General features: G+C 40.8%; 1 protein-coding gene and 1 long non-coding RNA gene across 3 annotated transcripts; both read left to right on the forward strand.

The window, feature by feature from the left end:
- The first annotated feature begins 376 nt into the window (after positions 1 to 376).
- Positions 377 to 15,311, forward strand: LOC112069215 (caspase activity and apoptosis inhibitor 1). 2 transcript variants are annotated; one of them, XM_024136504.2, is made up of 6 exons: positions 377 to 614; positions 7,682 to 7,873; positions 8,342 to 8,426; positions 8,679 to 8,736; positions 9,164 to 9,228; positions 12,828 to 15,311. In XM_024136504.2, the coding sequence occupies exons 1-6, from the start codon at positions 510 to 512 to the stop codon at positions 13,325 to 13,327; spliced, it is 1,005 nt and encodes a 334-aa protein (XP_023992272.1). In that variant the 5' UTR covers positions 377 to 509; the 3' UTR covers positions 13,328 to 15,311. The 2 variants fall into 2 exon arrangements, with proteins under 2 accessions (XP_023992272.1, XP_023992274.2); XM_024136506.2 differs by lacking the exon at positions 377 to 614 and adding an exon at positions 1,455 to 2,222.
- Positions 15,312 to 20,261: 4,950 nt separating this feature from the next.
- On the forward strand, positions 20,262 to 20,801 carry LOC139024066 (uncharacterized). The gene is made up of 2 exons (XR_011475301.1): positions 20,262 to 20,345; positions 20,714 to 20,801. It is a non-coding gene; the product is annotated as an uncharacterized lncRNA (long non-coding RNA).
- The last annotated feature ends 7,125 nt before the right edge of the window (positions 20,802 to 27,926 follow it).

A 27,926-nucleotide genomic window follows, 5' to 3' on the forward strand; every position in this document is an offset into this window, starting at 1 on the left:
CAAGACAGATTTTTGGTGGAGTCGACCATCTCACTTCACCGCTTCCTCTCGGCTGTATATGCAAACAACATTAACAAGTCACGTCCGGGTCACGGATTTTTGGAAGATTTCTAAAGTAAAAGTCCTCCATGTAATAGAAGACACGTTTTAATAACCTGTATTTATTCATGATATATGACGCTAATTTGTGTTATTTATTTGACCTTGGAAGTTGAAAATGCCACTTAAATACAAACAAATATTAATCACTGAATGTTTTGACAATTATTGTATAACATCATGAATACATTTAGGTTATTGACACTTTTCTACTATTACGGGGAGGGGCTTTTATTTAGAAAAATATATAAAACTCCGTGACCCGGAAAAGCTTTCATATTGGTTGCCGTCGAGACAGTGAGCAGCACTAAGCTCGGACACTGCGCAGCAGTCAACCCGTTTACTAGAGTAGCAAGTTGTGGAAGAACACGTAGCTATATTGTTTGCTCATAATTGTAACCAGTAAAAAAATGCTGAGGAAAAAATCCACTAGCAGAGAAAAGAAAAGGAAAAGTTCACATACGGAAGAGCAGCATGTCGACAGAAGACGCAGGTGTACAGAATCTAGCGTGGAGGTGAGAACATTGAACACTCATCCACGGCAAAGCTAGCTAGCTACGTTGGCTGCTTTGCTCATTTATAGAAAAACCTAATATTCCAAGTGTCTGTATCGCAATCACTTAATTTTCTTTATTTTTTTTATTCATTTAGTCTTTTTGGTCTCCTCACCTTCTCTCCTTGTGTTCTGTGTGCACCTTCCCATTACACACACACCAAGCCCCCCCTTCCACTCACAACAACAAAGTTGAGATCACTTCCTCCTCTCTGTCCAGCAGAATCGGACCAAGGTAATGTTGGTTTTATATTCACACATTCAGACGTTCAAAAGACATTCTCCAAAAGCCATTTAAAATGGTAAAAACCAATAACTAATTAATTGTTTGTCACAGAATCATCAAACTAATATATAATCTATTATATTAATGTCTAGTATACTTTTACAAATTGATGGAAATACATCATCTTTAAAATACAAATTTAAAGCTGTATAAATCAATAACTAATTCACTGTTTGTCACAGAATCATCAAACTAGATATGATGTATTCTATAAATGTCTAGTATACTTTTACAATCTTTGGTTTGAGTATAAATTCCATTTCGGATTTGATAGAAATACAAATTGAATAGACTTCATGCCCTGATTTATACAGTTTTAAATGGCATTTCATAGATTTTATGTATTTCTAGCAAGTCAAAACTGGATTTTTTCCCCTCAAAACAAACGTTGTAAAAGCATGCTAGACATTTATAGAATACATTTTTATTTTATTTTATTTATTTCACCTTTATTTAACCAGGTAGGCTAGTTGAGAACAAGTTCTCATTTGCAACTGCGTCCTGGCCAAGATAAAGCATAGCAGTGTGAACAGACAACACAGAGTTACACATGGGATAAACAATAAACAAGTCAATAACATGGTAGAAAAAAAAGAGAATCTATATACAATGTGTGCAAAAGGCATGAGGCAGGCAATAAATCGAATAATTACAATTTAGCAGATTAACACTGGAGTGATAAATCATCAGATGATCATGTGCAAGAAGAGATACTGGTGTGCAAAAGAGCAGAAAAGTAAATAAATAAAAGCAGTATGGGGGGTGAGGTAGGTAAATTGGGTGGGTAGTTTACAGATGGACTATGTACAGCTGCAGCGATCGGTTAGCTGCTCGGATAGCAGATTTTTAAAGTTGTTGAGGGAGATAAAAGTCTCCAACTTCAGAGATTTTTGCAATTCGTTCCAGTCGCAGGCAGCAGAGAACTGGAAGGAAAGGCGTCCAAATGAGGTTTTGGCTTTAGGGATGATCAGTGAGATACACCTGCTGGAGCGCGTGCTGCGGGTGGGTGTAGCCATCGTGACCAGTGAACTGAGATAAGGCGGCACTTTACCTAGCATAGCCTTGTAGATGACCTGGAGCCAGTGGGTCTGACGACGAACATGTAGCGAGGGCCAGCCGACTAGGGCATACAGGTCGCAGTGGTGGGTCGTATAAGGTGCTTTAGTAACAAAACGAATGGCACTGTGATAAACTGCATCCAGTTTGCTGAGTAGAGTATTGGAAGCTATTTTGTAGATGACATCGCCGAAGTCGAGGATCGGTAGGATAGTCAGTTTTACTAGGGTAAGTTTGGCGGCGTGAGTGAAGGAGGCTTTGTTGCGGAATAGAAAGCCGATTCTTGATTTGATTTTGGATTGGAGATGTTTGATATGAGTCTGGAAGGAGAGTTTGCAGTCTAGCCAGACACCTAGGTACTTATAGATGTCCACATATTCTAGGTCGGAACCGTCCAGGGTGGTGATGCTAGTCGGGCGTGCGGGTGCAGGCAGCGAACGGTTGAAAAGCATGCATTTGGTTTTACTAGCGTTTAAGAGCAGTTGGAGGCCACGGAAGGAGTGTTGTATGGCATTGAAGCTCGTTTGGAGGTTAGATAGCACAGTGTCCAAGGAAGGGCCGGAAGTATATAGAATGGTGTCGTCTGCGTAGAGGTGGATCAGGGAATCGCCCGCAGCAAGAGCAACATCATTGATGTATATAATAATATACAATGTATAATGTATAATTTCTAGTTAGATTTTTCTGTGACAAACGATGAATTAGTTATTGATTTTTTAAAACAATTTTAAATGGCTTTTGGCGAATGTCTGAATGTGCGAATATAAAACCAACTTTACCTTGGTCAGAATTAAAAATATATATTTTACCTTTATTTAACAAAGCAAGTCCATTAAGAACAGATTCTTATTTTCAGTGACAGGCTAGGAACAGTGGGTTAACTGCCTTGTTCGGGGGCAGAACGGCAGAGTTGTACCTTGCCACCCTGAGGGTTTTCGATCTTGCAACCTTTCGGTTACTAGTCCAACGCTCTAACCACTAGGCTACCCTGCCGCCCCAGAATCCACCGAAACATTAAGACATTTATTTTACTGTAATAGATAAGTTAACTTTTCTAACGATACCCTTTTTATGTCTCCTCATATTGCACGCAGGACAGACTACTAAAACAGGAATATCAGTAATCATTGATTGTGGTAAACTAATGCTCACTTTGTCACATGCGGCATTGTGGTACCGCTAGCAGCATTTAGCCAAGGACTGTTATACTAGCAGTCTAGTCTGTGTTTTATAATTTGTGCAATAAACATAACTCATTTTATATAAGGAGTTGGCAACTTGTTCTCAATCTGTGACATAAGGTGGGCCACTTGATTTCAACATCTGAACAAAGTGGACAGGCTAACATGCTGTTCAAAACAGGTGGAGATGGACAGATGGCTGTGTTCATAGCAATTCAACTGTTCTACCTCGTTAGCTAGCAAATAGATCCAGGTTGGATAAACTGGAAATATACAGATTAGCTGGCTACGCACGTGGACTTGTGCTTGAGATTGTTTATGAGACCTGTTTTAATACTTTATTTTATTTTATAGAATGCCTATTACAATAAATAAATATCAGCGCATGTTCATTATACATGGTTCTGGTTAAATTTGTAACAAAAAGGGTATTTTCATAGACTTGAAAGCCTGATCAGGGGTTATTGCAACAACAAAAAGTAGGTTAAACTATTTAGATACATTTAAAAAAATATATTACTGTCTTATTGTGGAAGGCTTATATTTAGCCTAAGTGTAATTTCACAAACCTTGAATTCATTCGATTATTGCTGACTGTTTGAAATGCAGTGTTTTTGACCTTATAATTGTATAACAACGCAGAACATAAAATAATCTCTCTCTATATATATATATATATATATATATATATATATATATATATCTGTCAAAAGTTTGGACACCTACTCATTCAAGGTTTTTGAAATATATATTTTTAACGATTTTCTTCATTGTAGAATAACAGTAAAGACATCACGACTATGAAATTACTTTTATGGAATCATGTAGCAACCAAAAAAGTGTTAAACAAATCAGAATATATATTTTAGAATTTTCAAATTAGCCACCCTTTGCCTTGATGACAACCTTGCACACTCTTGGCACTCTCTCAACCAGTTTCACCTGGAATGTTTTTCCATCAGTCTTGAAGTAGTTTCCACATTTTATTACATTTAAAAAAAAAAATTCACCTTTATTTAACCAGGCAGGCTAGTTGAGAACAATTTACATTTGCGACCTGGCCAAGATAAAGCAAAGCAGTTCGACACATACAACAACACAGTTACACATGGAATAAACAAACATACAGTCAATAATACAGTAGAAAAAGTGTATATATATAAATTGTGTGCAATTGAGGTGAGGTAAGGCAATAAATAGGCCATGGTGGCGAAGTAATTACAATATAGCATTTAAACACTGGAATGGTAGAATGTGCAGAAGATGAATGTGCAAGTAGAGATACTGGGGTGCAAAGGAGCAAGATAAATAAATACAGTATGGGGATGAGGTAGTTGGATGGGCTATTTACAGGTGGGCTATGTACAGGTGCAGTGATCTGTGAGCTGCTTTGACAGCTGACCACTTGGTTACTTTTCCTTTACTCTGCGGTCCAACTCATCCCAAACTCATCCCAAACTATCTCAATTGGGTTGAGGTTGGTGATTGTGGAGGCCAGGTCATCTGATGCAGCACTCCATCACTCTCCTTTTTGGTCAAATAGCCCTTACACAGCCTGAAGTTGTGTTGGATCATTGTCCTGTTGAAAAACAAATGATAGTCCCACTAAGCACAAACCAGATGGGATCGTGTATCGCTGCAGAATGCTGTGGTAGCCATGCTGGTTAAGTATGCTTTGAATTGGAAATAAATCATTGCTCGTGTTTCTTGGCCCAAGCAAGTCTCTTCTTCTTGGAGTCCTTTAGTAGTGGTTTCTTTGCAGGAATTCAACCATGAAGGCCTGATTCACACAGTCTCCTCTGAACAGTTGATGTTGAGATGTGTCTGTTACTTGAGCTCTGAAGTATTTATTTGGGCTGCAATTTCTGAGGTTCACTCTAATGAACTGATCCTCTGCAGCAGAGAACTCAAGGTCTTCCTTTCCTGTGGCGGTCCTCATGAGAGCCAGTTTCATCATAGCGCTTGATGGTTTTTGCGACTGCACATGAAGAATCTTTCAAAGTTCTTGACATTTTCCGTATTGACTGACCTTCATGTTTTTAAGTAATGATGGACTGTCATTTCTCAAAGACCAAATACGCTATCTTCTGTATACCACCTCTACCTTGTCACAACACAACTGATTGGCTCAAACGCATTAAGAAGGAAAGAAGTTCCACATTTCAATGAACACCTGTTCATTGAAATGCATTCCAAGTGACTACCTCATGAAGCTGGTTGATTACTTTTTTTTGTGGTGACTACATGATTTATATATATTATTATATATATTACATATATTATTTCATAGTGTTGTCTTCACTTCTAGAATGTAGAAAATACAAAAAATAAAGAAACCCTTGAATGATTAGGTACAGTTGAGGTCGAAGGTTACATACACCTTAGCCAACTACATTTAAGCTCATTTTCTCAATTCCTGACATTTAATCCAAGTAAAAATTTCCTGTCTTAGGTCAGTTAGGATCACCACTTATTTTAAGAATGTTAAATATCCGAATAATTTTAAAGAGTGATTTTATTTCAGCTTTTATTTCTTTCATCACATTCCCAGTGGGTCAGAAGTTTACATGCACTCAATTAGAATTTGGTAGCATTGCCTTTAAGCTGTTTAACTTGGTTCAAACATTCCGGGTAGCCCTCCACAAGCTTCACACAATAAGTTGGGTGAATTTTGGCCCATTCCTCCTGACAGAGCTGGTGTAACTGAGTCAGGTTTCTAGGCCTCCTTGCTCGCACACGCTTTTTCAGTTCTGCCCACAAATTTTCTATAGGGTTGAGGTCAGGGCTTTGTGATGGCCACCCCAATACCTTGACTTTGTTGTCCTTAAGCCATTTTGCCACAACTTTGGAAGTATGCTTGGGGTCATTGTCCATTTGGAAGACCCATTTGTGACCAAGCTTTAACTTCCTGACTGATGTCTTGAGATGTTGCTTCAATATATCCACATAATATTCCTGCCTCATTATGCCATCTATTTTGTGAAGTGTACCAGTCCCTCCTGCAGCAAAGCACCACCACAACATGATGCTTCACGGTTGGGATGGTGTTCTTCGGCTTGCAAGCCTCCCCCTTTTTACTCCAAACATAACGATGGTCATTATGGCCAAACAGTTCTATTTTTGTTTCATCAGACCAGAGGACATTTCTCCAAAAAGTACGACCTTTGTCCCCATGTGCAGTTGCAAACCGTAGTCTGGCTTTTTAATGGCGGTTTTGGAGCAGTGGCGTCTTCCTTGCTGAGCGGCCTTTCAGGTTATGTCGATATAGGACTCATTTTACTGTGGATGTAGATACTTTTGTACCTGCTTCCTCCAGCATCTTCACAAGGTCCTTTGCTGTTGTTCTGGGATTGATTTGCACTTTTCGCACCAAAGTACGTTCATCTCTAGGAGACAGAACGTGTCTCCTTCCTGAGCGGTATGACGGCTGCGTGGTCCCATGGTGTTTATACTTGCGTACTATTGTTTCTACAGATGAATGTGGCACCTTCAGGTGTTTGGTTCATCCTCGGGAGCAATTTCCAAACTTGTGGAGGTCTACAATTTATTTTCTGAGGTCTTGGCTGATTTCTTTAGATTTTCCCATGATGTCAAGCAAAGAGGCACTGAGTTTGAAGGTAGGCCTTGAAATACATCCACATGTACACCTCCAATTGACTCAAATGATGTCAATTAGTCTATCAGAAGCTTCTAAAGCCATGACATCATTTTCTGAAATTTTCCAAGCTGTTTAATGGCACAATCAACCTAGTGTATGTACACTTCTGAAGCACTGGAATTGTGATACAGTGAAATAATCTGTGTAAACAATTGTTGGAAAAATTACTTGTATCATGCACAAAGTAGATATCCTAACCAACTTGCCAAAACTATAGTTTGTTAACAATACATGTGTGGAGTGGTTGAAAAACGAGTTTTAATGACACCAACCTAAGTGTATGTAAAATTCCGACTTCAACTGTATGTCCAACTTTTGACTGGTACGTGTACGTATGTGTATATATATTTATCTCTTGAATTTCCCATAAGTTTGGAAAAAAAATATAGATATGATTTGTAGGCAATATTGCTCCGCCCTACACACAGGTTAAATTTCAAAACCAACTGAATCAATTATATTAGTTTGGGGGAAGGTCAAAACACACATGAAGCAGTCATGTATATTTAATGTTAGATCGCTAGTTTGTCTTGGGAGATGAACAGTGGGTTATTTTTTTTAACCTGAAAATCATATGGTCCTTTTTTTGGTCTTTTTTTTTGCTGGTTCTTTGTAGAATTTTCATACAAAATCTTGTCTTTCTTTACTCTGACTATTTTAATCCACTGGAAACAAAGTTAATTTCCAACGTGGTCGGTCTGTTCAGGGTGTAAGAGTTTTTAGGGAAACAGACCAATGCATTTTGCACTTCAGTGATTACTTGCATTCTACCTTTGACACAATGTTGGCTCTCATTCACTCGGTTAATCCTGGTGAAAAACATACTGCTGTATGACTCCTTGAAACAGGAGTCCAAGGACGAGCAGGCAGATCTGGAGCCGATTGAGCCTGGCAGCGACGTCGAGGAGGGAGGACTGGACCTGAGTGTGCCGTTTAAACCCATCAGTGCCTATGTCGCAGACAGACATGAGATGCTAGATCAGTGCTTTCACGTGCTGGGAGAGAGTAAGCTGCAGAAGATGCTGCCTGATGAACTCAAGGTGATTTGTGTGGTGAAATTCAGGGGTAGCCTGAAACGGACTGGAGCCAGGGTCCCTGCATCAGGGGTGTTGGCTGTGCAAAGGGGCTAGACCTAAGTACTAATTCCTAACCCATTTGTGTGTTTGGTCAGCACATCTGTTCCATGCTACATAATGTAAAGATTGGATGTGTGTTTGATGTATTGTGGACAGTCAGTTAATAGTATAGTCAGATGGTGCCACTAGTCACATTTGAGTAATTTCTCTGTTTTTTATTTGATTTGGTGCTGTGGACATTTGCCAGTTTTATTAATTTGTACCACATTGATAGGTTGAAAGTAGACAGTTATGGTATCTTCTCTCCCTCCTCCCCTCTCTCTCTTGTTTCCAGATTTGTTCTCTTGTTTTGTTTTTACAGAGCTGTAGTCTGGATTACATTTTGTTCTTTTTACAGAGCTGTAGTCTGGATTACGTCTTTTGTTTTTACAGAGCTGTAGTCTGGATGAAATCAAGACATTGTGCAGGGAGCAGCTGGAGCAGCTGTCTCAAAGCCACCTCCTTCACATACTGGAGGGTAAGCCCATGGGTCCATTCAGCATCACACGGTAGTGGTCTACTGTTAACCCTGCTGTCTTGTCGGTTCTCTTGGTCTGTTATAGGCTGGGTGGTGTTCAGAAGACACAAAACCAGGAAGTAGGCTATTACCTGAACGTTTCCCAACAAGAACCCTTTTTTTTTTTTTTTTTTTTGCTACGTTGTGTCGTTCTGAACACGATCCATTTTCACCTCATTAATCTGATGGTGTGTTTGGTTGATGTTCTCAAAGGTGAAGAGCTGACTGGTTCATCTGAAGGGGATAGGGAAAATGGCGCCACCGATAGCCAGTGAGTAGAACTGCATTTAATTGGAGCGTAGTACTACTGCTTCTTACCTTATATGTTGCAAGGACGTGAAAAGGTCTTGTTATCGCTGATGTTTTTGCTGTTGTCAACCTGTGTAGCGAGAACCAATTGTAAGACATGGCGTTGTGTACACACAATAGGCCAAACTGCTTATTTGCTGTAAAAAGCTAATTTTGCTTTCTACAAAGAATGTTTTACTCTTATGGATTTCTATTGCTTTGCTACTACTGGTGTGTAGACTAGTTGACATTTTGGCGCTAGTTGCAGGTAGAAATGTAAACATTTGTCATAAGTGCTCTACAGTAATACATCATATCCTGATACAATGAATATTTTTTTATCTGATTGGTCAATGTTAGTCCGGAAGTGATTCAACTGAAAGTCTTTTTTTCCCTTTCTTTCTGTAAAGGCAGGATAATAATGTGGATTCTACGTCGTCCCTCAAAGAGAGTGTTGAAGTGGAGACCAAACAAGGTACTGATATTGGTCGAGACCAGTGGTTCCCAAACTTTCTATAGTCCCGTAACCCTTTCAAACATTCAACCTCCAGCTGTACCCCCTCTAGCACCAGGGTCAGCGCACTCTCAAATGTTGTTTTTTGCCATTGTAAGCCTGCCAAACACATACATTTATTAAACATAAGAATGAGTGAGTTTTTGTTACAACCAGGCTCGTGGGAAGTGACCGAGCTCTTATAGGACCAGGGCACAAATAATAATAAATAATTTTGCTCTTTTATTTAACCATCTTACATATAAAACCTTATTTGTTCATCAAATTGTGAATAACTTACCACAGGTTAATGAGAAGGGTATGCTTGAAAGGATGCACATAACTCTGCAATGTTGGCTTTTATTGGAGTCTCAGTATTAAATCATGCTAGTGAGTACCGAGAATCCACTCTCACATAGGTACGTGGTTGCAAAGGGCATCAGTGTCTTAACAGTGCAATTTTCCAAGGCAGGATCATCTTGAGCGCAGCCCAATCCAGAAATCTGGCAGTGGCTTCTGGTTAAATAAAATTTTCACAGAACCGCTTGTTGCAATTTCGAGGCTCTCTTGTTCAGATATCGTTAAGTGGACTGGAGGCAGGGCATGAAAGGGATAACGAATCCAGTTGTTTGTGTCGTCCATTTTGGGAAAGTAATTGCGCACCCAGCTCACTCAGGTGCCTCGCTATATCACATTTGACATTGTCTGTACGCTTGAGTTCATTTGCACACAAAAAACATCATACAATGATGGAAAGACCTGTACTTTGTCCTTGTTAATGCAGACAGAAAAGAGCTCCAACTTCTTAATCATAGCCTCAATTTTGTCCCGCACATTGAATATAGTTGCGCAGAGTCCCTGTAATCCAAGATTCAGGCGAGAAGAAACCACTCAGATAGGCCAAGTCGTGTGAGAAACTCGTCATTAGTCAAGCGGTCAGACAAGTGAAAATGATGGTCAATAAAGAGAACTTTAAGCTCGTCTCTCAATTTAAAAAAACGTGTTAATACTTTGCCCCTTGATAACCAGCACTCTTCTGTCTGTTGTAGAAGCATTACATGGTCGCTGCCCATATCATTGCATAATGCAGAAAATACACGAGAGTTCAGGGGCCTTGCTTTAACAAAGCCTCTCGGTGGATGCTGCATAGAATTCAATGGCTTGTACTCGAAGCAGTAATTATTTCAAAACATCTCCTGCCATGTCACTGATGCGTCGTGAAACAGGGTTGTTTGATGAAGACATTGTCTGTGTATATGTCTTGGGGCCTTTTCCCCCAGCATTGTCCCAGCCATATCCGCGGCAGCAGGGTGAATGAAGTCCTCCACAATAGTATGGGGCTTGTCTGTCCTAGCCACTAGCTCACCATATAAGACACTTCTAGCCCCTTATTAATGGTACCTGTTACTTTTATACATGTCTTACTACTCAAAAGTCGTCTTAATTCTCGCACAAAAAAACTCTCGTGGCTTATTTTTCAAATTGGTATGTTTCTACATGTCTGTGCGAGAGTGAAGGTTTTAATGGACTGTTTGAAAATGTGAATCACATTTTGGGAAATAGCCGGTCTAGATTTTAAGGCATATTGGCCACACTGCTCTAGTGTCAGATGAAAGGAAAGTGCATGCACTTACGATGCATCAAGGGAAAATTTTTGCTCAACTTATAAAGTGCATTTTCTTGACCACTGATGTGCTTCATTTTGGGGGGATAACATGAACCATTTACACACATGTGGGAATTGGCCTGTATGGAAATGTTTCTTACAGAAGAAATTATGGAAAGCAAATGCATAACCATGGTTTGCAATTAAAAGGAAACCGTTTGGAGATTGTCAAAATTATTCAACTAAAAGTGAGGACACCACAGTTCACCTGACAAGACTGAATCCTGACAATACACTGATTGTATGTGCATTTTACAATTACTGTATTTCTCGCTGCGTTTGTTGATAAGGAGATCTAAAAAATACTCTGGATACATTCAGTAACATGATAAGACTTCCTGGTACGTCGTGTAGGTGCAACATAAGACACACACACACAAAAAAGACAAGTGTTTGTGTGAGTTCTAACTGGTGTTTCCAAGTGGCCACACATATCTCCAAAGTGTGCACAGTTCTTAAGTAATTTCAATGCACTTAAAAAAAATAAAAAAAATGTATGACTCTGCGTCTTCAACTATAAGGTACTTTTTTTGTTGCGTTCTCCTGTCTGTGTCTGAGGAACTAGCGCAAACACACTTGTAGTTTAATTTCAAACACAACCCTGGATCCCTGACGTCACACAATTTACTGTTTGCGCAATCCAAAAATTGTCCTTTTTTTTTTTTTTAAAGCGCAATCTAGATTAGGTGGGCATGATTTGAAATCTTGTTCTATTGCCAACGTGACTACCGAAGTTATAAAATACAATCTTAATAGTGTTAGGCTTTCACGAGACAATTCAGGGAACCGGATTGTAATTCTGGTGAGCATAGAAAGAGGTCATGAGTGCATTCAGGTGCTTTTGCCACAGCGAATTTTCTTCACAATAAACCAAACCGGGTCATTGTGTTCAGAACAACCCAGGGTATGACACCGTGTCACCTTGTAACTGTACATTAAACATCGTTTTCATAAATGTTGACACTGACATGAGTTTTATCATTCGTAAATGTGAAGTGCATGTTTGGACTCACGGGTGGTTTGGCTTGCTTGTATGACATCAAAGCAGTATTTTACTATAATCAAGGACTCATCTTTCTAAATACATTGAGTCCTCTTTAATTTACAGCATTTCTCTCTCTGACAAAACATTTGCCCAATTAGCAGGAGGGGGGGGGGGGACTTTTTGTAACGTGGTGCTCAAATTCAGAACAGCTGTCAATCGAAACCCCATACAGAGCTGTGAAGCAGAGACCCTGAGGTCTGACGTCTTGTATAGCATGTTACTGTACAGCCACTGTGTTCCAATTTAGGCGTTTATCAGTGTCCAAATCTGCCATTTCCAACCTGTATAGGGGTACGAGTGTAAACAGTGGATTTAAATCACAAATTTCTTAAAGGTTACTTTTGTGGTGTAGTATTACTTTAAGTGTTGTCACTCAGCAATGTTGTTATGACTATTGACTGAGTTTTCTGATCCCTGATGTCTGCAGTAGTGCTGCACGGGTCAGCTGTTTGTTCATCCGCATCCGCCCAACTATTGTATGAAAATGAGGCCCGACCCTAACCCGCAAATATAGAAAATGTGCTTTAGGCTACACTCAGATGGTGGAACGATTTTCTTTTTACGGGGGTGAAGGATATATATATTTTTTTTTGCGTAAATTTAGATATGTTTCTGCTTAGAATTTCCAGGATTTTGGTTGGCTATTTGTAAGTCAACTTGTCTATAATTAGATACATGCAGCTTCTCTTCTGTCGTTTGTTGCCCTACAAGACTAAATAAGCCTTTGCCTACCGGAATGTCATACACGATAGAATGAATGCTGCAATCTAGTTGACATGGGTAAAGTTTTCTGTCATGTCTGCTGAGATGGTTGAGTATGACGAACAGATTCCTTTTGACCCAAACTGATTCCTGTCACTTTATCTGCAGAAGGTGGTGGCTCGGAGGAGAGCGACGTCCTTAGCATCAACGCCGACACCTACGACAGTGACATCGAGGGACACAAAGACGAGCCGTCCGAAAAAACTGAGGAAGCCGCCAGGACACTGGAAGTAGTTGCTGGAGAAACATCTAACCCCGGCCCCTCCGCGACCCCAGCACCTGCCGACGGGAAACCCTTTGCGGACAAACCCCCCGAACCGAAGAAAGAACTCCAGAAGGACATAGACAAAAGCGTTAGCGAGATCCTAGCTTTAGCATCGACACCTGACCAGGAAGACGCAAAAAAACTGATGGCGCCACCACTAGCCGCTGCTCCAGAGGCCCCCTTGTTGATTACGAGGCTACCTGCTCAGAGTGCACCCGTCCCTGGCCCAGCTCCAGCTCCAAGCCAGCCCTCAGCCCAGCAGCTGGAGCTCCTGGAGTTAGAGATGAGAGCTAGGGCCATTAAGGCCCTAATGAAAGCCAACGATGTGAAGAAACAGACGTAAACAAGACAAAGGCTCTCAGACTTGTCGTTTTTTTTTTTTTTAGATGTTTCTAAAATAATTTCATTTTCAGAAAAGGAGTCATATGATTCAGTTGTTCTTTTGAATTTTAAGGATTGTAATCGAGTAAAGTTTTTTTCCCTTCTACTTAACATGCTTTGTACATATTTATTTGAGAAAACGTGTTCAGTGGATTCTCTATCACCATGAGCATATGGAGCAGCTGCACCCCCACTTTCAAAATAGGAGTGCAAATGTACACTGACTGTACAAAATCTTAGGAACACCTTCCTAAAATTGAGTTGCACCCATTTTTGCCTTTAGAACAGCCTAAATTCGTTGGGGCAAGGTGTCGAAAGCATTCCACAGGGATGCTGGCTCATGTTGACTCCAATGCTTCCCACAGTTGTCAAGTTGGCTGGATGTCCTTTGGGTGGTGGACCATTCTTGATACACAGGGGAAACTGTTGAGCGTGGAAAAACCCAGCAGCGTTGCAGTTCTTGACACAAACCGGTGCGCCTGGCACTAACTACCATACGCCGTTCACACTTAAATATTTTGTCTTCCCCGTTCACCTTCTGAATGGCACGCATACACAATCCATGTCTCAATCGTCTCAAGGTTTACAAATCCTAATTTAACCTGTCTCCTCCCCTTCATCTACACTGATTTAACAACTGACATCAATAAGGGATCATAGCTTTCACCTGGGGCCTCATTTCTTACCATTGAATCTGTGTCACACTAAATATCTGCTTGGGCCATTTCTGAACGTACAAACATATTGAGAGTTATCATCTTGGGCTCACGCCATACATACCCATGTTTCTGTTATAAATCAGACCCGTCCTGAAACTCAAGCGTGCGTCAAAACTCCGCCTGAAAAAAGATGAATAAAGTCCATTTATGGTGAGAATATCGCCGTATGTGCTATATACTGTAACGACCCTGTGTTTTTCGAATTGGGCTGAGGCAGTTATTCTAAAGTGAAGAGCAGTAGGAGAACTTGATCAAATGTCTTTGTTGGTGATGGCAGAATGCAGTGACATTTGCTGTAGGCCTAGGCTGCAAGACGACGTTTTATGAAAGACAACAACTGCAAAATTACTGTGGACCTGTAAACAGACCGTTAGATTTGAATAGGGGATTATGTTTTGCATGAACTTTTTCTTTAAATTATGCTACTGCACTGCTTAAATTCATAAAGAATTGTCTACTTACAGTGGTAGGCAAACAGACTTCAATGCAAAATATCAACTGTCTGTTCGCCTGGTAAATTCTACTGTAAACTACAGAACACGTTTTCCTTTCTGACGCTTAGAGCAAAAATAATCACAACAATAGCGTATCTAATACGCCCAATTAAATGAGAAATGTGCATGGTGATTTATAGGCTATGGCTACTTCGGGAATATGAACCCATCATGTCCAGAAAAGGTGAAGTGTGTTCATCAATGTTTATGAGAAGATGGATTGTGTATAAATGCAATATTGTTTACTCAAAATTACAGTATTCAGACGTAACCTACAACGGTCTGTTCCACCGTAAAAAAAAAAAAAACTGCGCTCCGGGTTGGATGGCATAGAGCAAAATACTAAATGTTTATCTGTCCAGAGTTGAGTAAGTGGGTTCTGTAATAAATATCATTTATTATAACACAAGCATATTTGCTATTACATTGTTATAACTAACTTCTTTCCAAACAGGGTTTCTCACAAACTAATAGCAGATACTGAGACCCACACACACCCAGAGACAGATGGCTGACATAGACCTTTTATCAACACTGACAAGAAAAGGGTGCTTGGTACTGTATTTCACGAGGTACTGAGACACACACATACCCAAGGACAGAGGGCTGACGTAAACCTTTCATAAACACAGATAAGACAGGAACATCTACGCACACACAAAAACTCCTCTTCAGTCTGAACATTTTACAGAGACACACAGAAATGTCAAAATAGGAACATCTACGCACACACCTAATCTCCTGTTTTAGCTGAACATTTCTGAAGACAAAGAACTCTACTCAGAGCCAATGGGACAGTGATACTAGCCTGAAGGAGACCTCGCCCAAACTCATCAGAACCAACCAGAGGACCAGAACTTCCAGACTCAACCTACTTTCTGTACTGTATAAAATGTATATGCACTCTGTTATCTGGGCTTCTTTCAGAGAGTTCCATTTGAGCTTGATGAAAGGGTCCGTGCACGCTATTTCAGATATCTTTACACTTTAATAAACTGCCTTATATCATACCTTATCCACCTGGTCAGCATCTCAACTTGGTCTCACTCTTCTAGTAAATGTATCATCAACAAATTGGTAGCAGAGGATGGTTTTCTAAAGAACCTGAATTCGGTCCATAGGAGGTTGATGAGAAGAGAGAGAGAAGTTGGAGACAAATCCAGAGAGACGGGTGACCTGAAAAGGAGCTGCCGGGGATTCATCTCACCTCAGGAACCTGATCTAAAAGTCGCTAAACAAAGGTAAGCAGAGCCTGTTAAATCAAAAATCTGCATATTGTATTATAGACATATCCAAATTTAAGATCAGTACTGAGTGTGAGTATGAATTTCTGTTAAAATTACTTGTGTTACATGTGAAGGCACTTGTGTAAAGATATCTGCCATTTATTCTGAAATATCTTAGAAATGGGCTAGCTGATATGTTGATCAGCTAGGAGTATCCATAAGATAAAGTGTGAGATATATCTTAGAAACGGGGCTAGTTGCAACTAGGAGTATCCGTAAGATAAGTGAGAAGTAATGACACATCTTAGAAATGGGGCTAGTTGCTAGAACTAGGAGTATCCATAGATTGAAGTGTCTTGTTCAAGTTTGTATCAGTGTCCGGGACTAGAAGTTAGTGTAAGTTGAAGATGTAAGTTGTTGGCAACCTCGTACACGCCTCGGACACCCTTCTAGGTAGCTCGGAATTAAACTGAGCTTGATCATTCGGGAGCTCGTGCTGAATTGGCAAATCCGGGTCAGGTTAATAACTATTTTTTAACTGGTCGCCGCTCGGTACCTAAGTCCAAGCCTGAGCTTTAATGTGGTGAGGACTTAATCCTCTTGGCCATGTTTTAAATTCTTGTGACAGGTATAACTATGTAATTCTGAAATATCTTAGAAATGGGGCTGCTGATATGTTGATCAGCTAGGAGTATCCATAAGATAAAGTGTGAGATATATCTTAGAAACGGGGCTAGTTGCAACTAGGATCCGTAAGATAAGTGAGAAGTAATGACACATCTTAGAAATGGGGCTAGTTGCTAGAACTAGGAGTATCCATAAATTGAAGTGTCTGTTCAAGTTTTATCAGTGTCCGGGACTAGAAGTTAGTGTAAGTTGAAGATGTGAGTTGTTGGCAACCTCGTACACGCCTCGGACACCCTTCTAGGTAGCATCGGAATTAAACTGAGCTTGATCATTCGGAGCTCGTGCTGAATTGGCAAATCCGGGTCAGGTAATAACTATTTTTAATGGTCGCGCTCGGTACCTAAGTCCAAGCTGAGCTTTAATGTGGTGAGGACTTAATCCTCTTGGCCATGTTTTAAATTCTTGTGACAGGTATAACTATGTAATTTGTTTTGTTTGTAGTAACGTTTGGTTAAGGGATTTACATGTTCCCAGAGACAAGGTATCTTAAAGGGCACACTCATATATGGAATATTCAGAGTTTTTATTTCTGAGTTTTAATTAGACAAGGAAATGTTTAATTTTTAAAGATAAGGGGTTCTTTAATAGGTCTAGACATGGTATGAACACGAATGTAAGGGGTGTTGTAACCTTTGACCTGCATCATGGCTGTCTTCTTGAAGTCTGATCAGCTTCGGGGGAGGGTCATGTAGATAATGCATTGTGTGTCATTTGGTATACTGGTTTTGAGGTAATTAATATGTAAGGACTCTAGAAATTGCCACCATAGACATGTTTTTCTAAAAATCCATGAGTTTAGATGAAGCCAAACAGTGAGACATTTAGTTAAAATTTGGAAACAAAACAGTTGTTCCAGACAGATAAGGGAAAGGGCAGACAGACAGGCCCTCCCTACACTGCTGAGACCTTGAAGGTTTGAGAGCAGAGAGGGGAGTTTCGGAAGGGCGCCAGGACATAGATAACAGAATGGTAGATAACAGTTACTGAATGGAGACAACAGGGAGAATTGGACATGTGGAAAATGAAAGGGGCGCTCCTACATGATAATGTAGAACATAAGAATATTTTACTATTCTTACCCTAAGTCATTATTTAGAATAGGTAAGGTTGTTACCTCGCAGAGCCAGGTATCAAGAGGGGGATGGGTACATTGTGGTCTAGGATAGGATGGGCCTATTGGATAATAAACTAATTATTAAAAAAATAATAATAATTAAAAAATAAAATAATAATAATATCTAGCTAAAAAATAGGCATAGAAGTCAAATATATAATCAGATAGAACAAATGAGAAACTGTTTGTTAACCAAACCTGTATGTCCAAGATTTTATGCATTACAGATGAATTAAAGGGAAAGGTGATTCACTAGACATGGGGCATATCGCACTTGGAGGGTGAGTCACACTGACACTGCCGAATGATCCCAGAGTTAAGGAGAAGAACTGTTGCTAATAAAGCTCAGGGTCAACTCCTTAATGAAGAATTCCCTGACCCCGACCTTTCCTCACTGTGTACGTTCATAGAAGTGAAAGTGTTGCTTGATCTCTAGCTGATGATGTGTTCTCTGGGAGAGGATGGGTTTTACAGGACTGCTTGTGGTCCTGAGCTGTCTGTTTAGGATACGATGGGATGTTACCATCACAGTGCTGCCAGACACCACCACTTCCAACGGACCAGGGATTCAGCCGCCCTCCTCCACCACTTCAAGACCAAGTCCCACACCACCACCTAAGCTCTCCAATCTGGGACAGGTAATAAATGTAAAAGACATCTCAGATAGTGACCAATTGGGGACTGAAACTGAATATGAGGAAAGGGAGAATATGTGGTTGGCCTACAAAACAATAAATAGAAAGGACTGTGTCGTATGTGGACATGCCAGACCTATTCTGGCTGCTCACCCATTTGCCCTAAGTAATGGGGAAGGTTGAATGTGTATATTGGAAAGTTTAGCCAATTCAACCCTGTGTAAAACTCTGAGTCTTGTGTTCACAGAAGTCCCTCCCCAGAAGGTACCGTGGGGAGTTAGGCATATGGGGGATATTACAGCTGTATCACTAGTACAGGTAGGGGTATAGACTATGGGAGGCTCCTACTACTACCTGCATCACTAATGCCACTATTAACTAGAGGTGTTGCTGATGTATGGTGGATGTGGGGACCTGCCAGGCGATTGACCCCATTTTGAAAGGATATGTCGTTGCACATGTGCTTTGGCCAGTCTGATAACACCATTGCCTATTATTGAGGTTACAGCTAACCAACTTCTGGGAGCTGCACATGACACAGAGACTCGGTACCAACCCAGGAGACGGCAGAACCGTGACGCTCCTTGGTCCGAGGGTACAGATAACATGCACACCAACCTGTTGGGGTCCCAATAGGGGTCCCCACGAATACCAGACATCAAACAGGAATGATGGCCTGTGGCATTTATTGCCCATTTTTGGCCCAGCTATTGTTGATGCTAAGCAGAATGCTGATCAATTATATCTACTATAATCAACAATGATTTGTTAACTACACCCACACAGTACTTACGGGATGGCTGAACGATTGGATGCTACCTCTCAAACCAGTAGACAAAATAGACTAGAACTGGACATGATTCTGGCCAACCAGGGAGGTGTATGTAAAATGATTGGAGAACAGTGTTGCACGTTTTGTCCTAAACAATACTAGTCCGGATGGGAGCATTTCAAAAGCTCTGAGTGGGTTGGCAAGGTTATCAGTGGAAATGAAGGGTCTTGCAGGTGTGGAGGAGAGTGGACTGTTCCCCTGGCTGGGTGGTTGGTTTGGTAAGTACACTAAAATGATGGTTACTGGATTTCTGACTCTAGTTGTTGTTTTTCTTATGCTCATGTGCTGTGCTACCTGTATCATACCTTGTTTGAAGAAGTCTGTTACAGATGGGGCAAGGACCTCTGGTATGATGCCGTTGCTTGATGCTCCAGTTGGAGAGGCTGATACGGAATCAAGCTTCGCAGGAGAGTGGGCCTGACAGAGGAGGACCCTTGGTTTGCTGTAGTAGAGGTTGTCGAATGAATAAAAAGTGATGTTTTGTCCTCCCTGTTGTGAAGGTTTGAAGTTCCCGGGTGGCGACGAGCCCACCTGGTACAGGTTGTATAGAGGGATGGACCTGAGGGTTTAACATTTTCTCGTTTTTTGGTTAAAAATTAGGTAATTGGACTCAAAAGGTTTCGAGGCGGTCCATGGACAATTGGCAGCTACATCCCTGATGGCATTCCAAAATAGAATCGCGGTGGATATGTTGTTGGCTGAACGCGGAGGTGTTTGTGCCATGTTCGGGGAGCAATGTTGTACTTTCATTCCCAATAACACAGCAACTGATGGTAGTCTTACTGTTGCCTTAGAGGGTCTTCGTACACTTAATGAGAAGATGAAGCACCACTCCGGGGTTGACACCTCTATGTTGGGACTCTTGGATGGATGCGTTTGGGAAATATAGATGCTTGTTTCCTCCATACTGGTATCTATATCTGTCTTCACTGCGATACTGGTGCTTTGTGGATGCTGCTGCATTCCATGTATTCGAACGCTGACCCTAGGATCATAACTACTGCTATTGATCCCAACCAGGCAGAGAAGGGACAGATGTTTCCTATGCTTGCCCTGGAGGATGCTGAGCCAGGCTATTGGACTGATGACTAATTAAAAGCCATTCAAAGCTTTTGTCACGTCTCTGGTGAGACGTGAAGAGGGGAATCAAAACTTTCTCTCTGAGAAAGTTTCCCTGGTTGTTTACTTTTGCTTTTCTTACTTTTACCTAGTTTATGTCACGTCTCTTAGGAGACGTGAAGAGAGGGAATATGAAACTTTTTCTTCTGGAAAAGTTTCCCTTCTTGTGCCTGGATTCGCTTAAAGTTATGTCACGTCTCTTATGAGACGTGAAGAGGGGGATAAAACTTTCTCTCTGAGAAAGTTTCCCTGGTTGTTTACTTGTGCTTTTCTTACTTTTACCTAGTTTATGTCACGTCTCTTAGGAGACGTGAAGAGAGGGAATATGAAACTTTTTCTTCTGGAAAAAGTTTCCCTTGTGCCTGGATTCGCTTAAAGTTATGTCACGTCTCTTGTGAGACGTGAAGAGGGGGAATAAAACTTTCTCTCTAGAGAAGTTTCCCTGGTTGTTTACTTTTGCTTTTCTTACCTTTTTCTAGTTATGTCACGTCTCTTAGGAGTTTCTGCATAACTTCCAGAAAGTTTCTGCATATACTACTCCTGCTTGATCCCATGTTTATGTCACGTCTCTTAGGAGACGTGAAGAGAGGGAATATGAAACTTTTTCTTCTGGAAAAAGTTTCCCTTCTTGTGCCTGGATTCCGTAAAGTTATGTCACGTTCTCTGGTGAGACGTGAAGAGGGGAAAAAACTTTCTCTCTGGGAAAGTTTCCCTGGTTTGTTTCTTGTGCTTTTTACTTTTACCTAGTTTATGTCACGTCTCTTTGGAGACGTGAAGAGGGGGATTTGTAATAAATATCATTTATTATAACACAAGCATATTTGCTATTACATTGTTATACTAAACTTCTTTCCAAACAGGGTTTCTCACAAACTAATAGCAGATACTGAGACCCACACACACCCAGAGACAGATGGCTGACATAGACCTTTTATCAACACTGACAAGAAAAGGGTGCTTGGTACTGTATTTCACGAGGTACTGAGACACCCACATACCCAAGGACAGAGGGCTGACGTAAACCTTTCATAAACACAGATAAGACAGGAACATCTACGCACCACAAAAACTCCTCTTCAGTCTGAACATTTTACAGAGACACACAGAAATGTCAAAATAGGAACATCTACGCACACACCTAATCTCCTGTTTTAGCTGAACATTTCTGAAGACAAAGAACTCTACTCAGAGCCAATGGGACAGTGATACTAGCCTGAAGGAGACCTCCGCCCAACTCATCACAGAAACCAACCAGAGGACCAGAACTTCCAGACTCAACCTACTTTCTGTACTGTATAAAATGTATATGCACTCTGTTATCTGGGCTTCTTTCAGAGAGTTCCATTTGAGCTTGATGAAAGGGTCCGTGCACGCTATTTCAGATATCTTTACACTTTAATAAACTGCCTTATATCATACCTTATCCACCTGGTCCAGCATCTCAACTTGGTCTCACTCTTCTAGTAAATGTATCATCAACAGTTCTATGTCATCAACCTGGTTTTGGAGCATTCCGTATTATTCTGTACGTAAATCTGTAATTGCATTTAGTTTGTTACGTTTCTCATGTTACGTATTCATTTGTGAATGTCCATCACCCATTTTGTATGATATGTTACGAATTAGTAAAATGTATAAAATTGCTATGAATTCTAGCTACATGGCTAATGTTAGCTAGCTGTCTTACATTTGGTGTTTAGGGTTAAATGTAGGAGTTAGGGGAAGGGTTAGCTAAAATGCTAAGTAGCTAAAAAGTAGTTGGAAAAATATCTAAATAGCTAAAATACTAAAGTTGTCAGTGATGAGTTTTGAACTAACATCCTTTTGAGTTGCTGGACGTTCACGTTATTCACCCACCCACCAAAACCAACCACCCTTTTGTTCTTGAATTAAGCAACCATCTGTTTATGTAACCATGCAACGTAACGTATCATACTAATTTCAGTGTCCTGGATTTATATTTCTTATGTTACGTCTGGAGTAGAAGACCTTGCTTTAGTGTCAAGGGGGGGACAGTCAATTGTGGAGATGGACTAAAAGCACTCAAATGTTTTTAATTTCAGCTCATGAAACATGGAACCAAGGCTACATGTTACGTTTCTTATTTTTGTTGAATATATCATGTAGTTCAAAGGCCGAGACCATTCTCTCACATTTAGTGCACAAATTTATTAACTTCCCTGTTCGTGAGCATTTCTCCTTTTGCCAAGATAATCCATCCACCTGACAGGTGTGGCATATCAAGAAGCAGATTAAACAGCATGATCATTACAGAGGTGCACCTTGCGCCGGGGACAATAAAAGGCTTCTCTAAAATGTGCATTTTTGTCACAATGCCACAGATGTCTGAAGTTGAGGGAATGTGCAATTAGCATGCTGACTGCAGGAATGTCCACCAGAGCTGTTGCCAGAATTGTTGCCAGAATTGAATGTTCATTTCTCTACCATAAGCCTCCAATGTAGTTTTAGAGAATTTGGCAGTACATCCAACTGGCCTCACAACCGCAGACCACATGTAACCACGCCAGCCCAACACCTCCACATCCAGCTGTTTTACCTGTGGAATCGTCTCAGACCAGCCACCCGGACATCTGATGAAGCTGGAGTATTTCTGTCTGTAATAAAGCCCTTTTGTGGGGGAAAATGAATTCTGATTTGCTTGACCTGGTTCCCCAATGGGTGAGCATATGCCCATCCATGGCTGTGCCCCTGCACAGTCATGTAAAATACATAGATTAGTGTCTTATGCATTCATTTCAATTGAATGATTTCCTTATATGAACGGTAACTCTGTTTAAAAAAAAGAAATTGTCACGTGTTGCGTTTTTATATTTTTCAGTATAATTCCAATGCAAGAATCCCCTCCTCCCAAATTGTGACCCCCCCTCAGCAATTTCAACTGCCCCCTTGGTCACTCTATCCTGGAGTGTAGGCCGTCATTGTAAATAAGAATTTGTTCTTAACTGACATGCCTAGTTAAGTAAAATAATACATCCTGGCTCCCGGTCTGTCTGCTTGGCAAGTAATTTTAAACATTTTCATGGTGACCTCTTCAAACAATGGCGCCAATAAAAGTCAAGACCCCTGCTCCCAAGCTTTTGCAACCCCATTTTCAGACAGTCAGGTGATCATGCCCGTGAGCCCATTAGATCTGGCCCGCAGGAGGCCTATCCAGCAAATTATTTATTTATTTAACCGGGCAAGTCAGTTAAGAACAAATTCTTATTTTACAATGATGGCCAAATCCTCCCCTAACCCAGACGACGCTGGGCCAATTGTGCGCCGTCTTATGGGAACTCCCATTCACACTGAGATGCAGTGCCTTAGACCGCTGCGCCACTCGGGAGCCCGAAATACAGTGCCTAGTGAAACTCTTCACACCCCTTGCACAGTTGTCACATTTTGCTTCCTTAATGTAAAAAATCTCCCTCGCGATCTACATAAATACAGAACTGCGGAAGTTGGAAGTTTACATACACCTTAACCAAATACATTTAAACTTTGTTTTTCACAATTCCTGACATTTAATCCCAGTAAAAATTCCCTGTTTTAGGTCAGTTAGGATCACTACTTTATTTTAAGAATGTGAAATGTCAGAATAATAGAGAATGATTTATTTATTTCATCACATTCCCAGTGGGTCAGAAGTTTACATACACTCAGTTAGTATTTGGTAGCATTGCCTTTAAATTGTTTAACTTGGGTCAAATATTTCGGGTAGCCTTCCACAAGCTTCCCACAATAAGTTGGGTGAATGTTGGCCCATTCCTCCTGACAGAGCTGGTGTAACTGAGTCAGGTTTGTAAGCCTCCTTGCTCGCACACGCTTTTTCAGTTCTGCCCACACATTTTCTATAGGATTGAGGTCAGGGCTTTGTGATGGCCACTCCAATACCTTGACTTTGTTGTCCATAAGCCATTTTGCCACAGCTTTGGAAGTATGCTTGGGGTCACTGTCCATTTGGAAGGCCCATTTGCGACCAAGCTTTAACTTCCTGACTGATGTCTTGAGATGTTGCTTCAATATATCCACATAATTCCCTCCCTCATGAAGCCATCTATTTTGTGAAGTGCACCAGTCCCTCCTACAGTAAAGCACCCCCACAACATGATGCTGCCACCCCTGTGCTTCACGGTTGGGATGGTGTTCTTTGGCTTGCAAGCATCCCCCTTTTTCCTCCAAACATAACGATGGTCATTATGACCAACCAGTTCTATTTTTGTTTCATCAGACCAGAGGACATTTCTCCAAAAAGTATGATCTTTGTCCCCATGTGCAGTTGCAAACCGTGGCGTCTTCCTTGCTGAGCGGCCTTTCAGGTTATGTCGATATAGGACTTGCTTTACTGTGGATATAGATACTTTTGTACTGGTTTCCTCCAGCATCTTCACAAGGTCTTTTGCTGTTGTTCTGGGATTGATTTGCACTTTTTGCAACAAAGTACGTTCATCTCTAGGAGACAGAATGCGTCTCCTCCCTGAGTGGTATGACGGCTGCGTGGCCCCATGGTTTTTATACTTGCATACTATTGTTTGTACAGATGAACGTGGTACCTTCAGGCATTTGGAAATTGCTCCCAAGGATGTACCAGACTTGTGGAGGTCTACAATTTATTTTCTGAGGTCTTGGCTGATTTCTTTCGATTTTCCCATGATGTCAAGCAGAGGCACTGAGTTTGAAGGTAGGCCTTGAAATACATCCACAGGTACACCTCTAATTGACTCAAATTATGTCAATTAGCCTAACAGAAGCTTCTAAAGCCATGATATCATTTTTCAAGCTGTTTAAAGGCACAGTCAACCTAGTGCATGTACATTTCTGACCCACTGGAATTGTGATAGAGTGAAATAATCTCTGTAAACAATTGTTGGAAAAATTACTTGTCATGCACAAAGTACAGTCGTGGCCAAAAGTTTTGAGAATGACACAAGTATTAATTTTCACAAAGTTTGCTGCTTCAGTGTCTTTAGATATTTTTGTCAGATGTTACTATAGAATACTGAAGTATAGTTACAAGCATTTCATAAGTGTCAAAGGCTGTTATTGACAATTACATGAAGTTGATGCAAAGAGTCAATATTTGCAGTGTTGACCCTTCTTTTTCAAGACCTCTGCAATGCACCCTGGCATGCTGTCAATTAACTTCTGGGCCACATCCTGACTGATGGCAGCCCATTCTTGCATAATGAATGCTTGGAGTTTGTCAGAATCTGTGGGTTTTTGTTTGTTCACCCGCCTCTTGAGGATTGACCACAAGTTCTCAATGGGATTAAGGTCTGGGGAGTTTCCTGGCCATGGACCCAAAATATCGATGTTTTGTTCCCCGAGCCACTTAGTTATCACTTTTGCCTTATGGCAAGGTGCTCCATCATGCTGGAAAAGGCATTGTTCATCACCAAACTGTTCCTGGATGGTTGGGAGAAGTTGCTCTCGGAGGATGTGTTGGTACCATTCTTTATTCATGGCTGTGTTCTTAGDCAAAATTGTGAGTGAGCCCACTCCCTTGGCTGGGAAGCAACCCCACACCATGGTCTCGGGAAGCTTTACTGTTGGCATGACACAGGACTGATGGTAGCGCTCACCTTGTCTTCTCCGGACAAGCTTTTTTCCGGATGCCCCAAACAATCGGAAAGGGGATTCATCAGAGAAAATTACTTTATCCCAGTCCTCAGCAGTCCAATCCCTGTACCTTTTGCAGAATATCAGTCTGTCCCTGATGTTTTTCCTGGAGAGAAGTGGCTTCTTTGCTGCCCTTCTTGACACCAGGCCATCCTCTAAAAGTCTTCGCCTAACTGTGCGTGCAGATGCACGTTCGCTGTTCGCTGCTCTGGCACCCCAATGGTGGAACAAACTCCCTCACGACGCCAGGTCAGCGGAGTCAATCACCACCTTCCGGAGACACCTGAAACCCCACCTCTTTAAGGAATACCTAGGATAGGATAAAGTAATCCTTCTAACCCCCCCCCTTAAAAGAGTTAGATGCACTATTGTAAAGTGGTTGTTCCACTGGATATCATAAGGTGAATGCACCAATTTGTAAGTCGCTCTGGATAAGAGCGTCTGCTAAATGACTTAAATGTAAATGTAAAAATGCACTCACACCTGCCTGCTGCCATTCCTGAGCAAGCTCTGTACTGGTGGTGCCCCGATCCCGCAGCTGAATCAACTTTAGGAGCTGTCTCTTATACACATCTAGATGTGTATAAGAGACAGGGGTGCCCTGAAGCCGCCTTCACAACAATTGAACCGCTCTCCTTGAAGTTCTTGATGATCCGATAAATGGTTGATTTAGGTGCAATCTTACTGGCAGCAATATCCTTGCCTGTGAAGCCCTTTTTGTGCAAAGCAATGATGACGGCATGTGTTTCCTTGCAGGTAACCATGATTGACAGAGGAAGAACAATGATTCCAAGCACCACCCTCCTTTTGAAGCTTCCAGTCTGTTATTCGAACTCAATCAGCATGATAGAGTGATCTCCAGCCTTGTCCTCGTCAACACTCAAACCTGTGTTAACGAGAGAATCACTGACATGATGGCAGCTGGTCCTTTTGTGGCAGGGCTGAAATGCAGTGGAAATGTTTTTTTGGGATTCAGCTCATTTGCATGGCAAAGATGGACTTTGCAATTATTTGCAATTCATCTGATCACTCTTCATAACATTCTGGAGTATATGCAAATTGCCATCAGACAAACTGAGACAGCAGACTTTGTGAAAATGAATATTTGTGTCATTCTCAAAACTTTTGGCCACAACTGTAGATGTCCTAACCGACTTGCCAAAACTATAGTTTGTTAACAAGAAATTTGCGGAGTGGTTGAAAAACGAGTTTTAACATAAGTATATGTGAACTTATGATTTCAACTGTAAATACAGAACTGTATAAACTGTAAAAGTGTAAGAGAAAAAAAATTAAATAGAAATTTGCTTTAATTAATAAAATGAGAAATAATATCTTGATAGCGTAAGTCTTCACGCCCCTTGCTGGGGCACATCCAAACAGATTCAGTAGCAACCTTGTCATAAAAAAATATATTTATTGAATGGGTGTTCCATGCAACCTACGTGACTTTAAGCACGTTTTTTTTTACTAATTTTGCTTTTTAATTTTGTATTAATTTGTGTAAATTCCACTGACATTATGGGGTATTGTGTGTAGGCCAGTGACACAAATCTAAATTTAAACCATTTTAAATTCAGACTAAAACAAAATGTGAAAAAAAAGGCCAGGGGAGTGAATATTTTCTGAAAGCATTGTAATTCCAAGCTGCTTAATATCCTTTTTGAGTATGATCATTTTTTCTGTGGATGTTGTGTCATATCACCCAGACACCGAAGAGCTGTCCGTCCTTCCTAACTGAGCTGCAGGATAGAATGGAAACTGATCAGAGATATCACTGTGAAGACAAAGATGAGAGAACTGTACGCATCATTTACTGGCCTCTATGACATAATGAAAAGAATGAAACCTGTTCTAAGAAATCCATTCCAACTCATCCCTCCTGTTTGTAACTAGGCCTGTAATACTTCAAGGCAACATGGTAAAGAATTGACCTTTTTCTATGGCCTAAATGAACAACTTTAGTTTGTGGGGGCAAACACGACATCCACATCTACCAGCGATATGTCATCATGTTATAATTCTTCTTTGTTATTGCATAAAACACCAGTATACATACAGGAAGTATTTAAACAAGAACAGCATGCACACAATCAAGACATATTTTGTATTTTAT

Source organism: Salvelinus sp. IW2-2015, unplaced genomic scaffold (assembly GCF_002910315.2).
Source record: "Salvelinus sp. IW2-2015 unplaced genomic scaffold, ASM291031v2 Un_scaffold933, whole genome shotgun sequence".
Lineage (NCBI taxonomy): Eukaryota > Metazoa > Chordata > Actinopteri > Salmoniformes > Salmonidae > Salvelinus > Salvelinus sp. IW2-2015.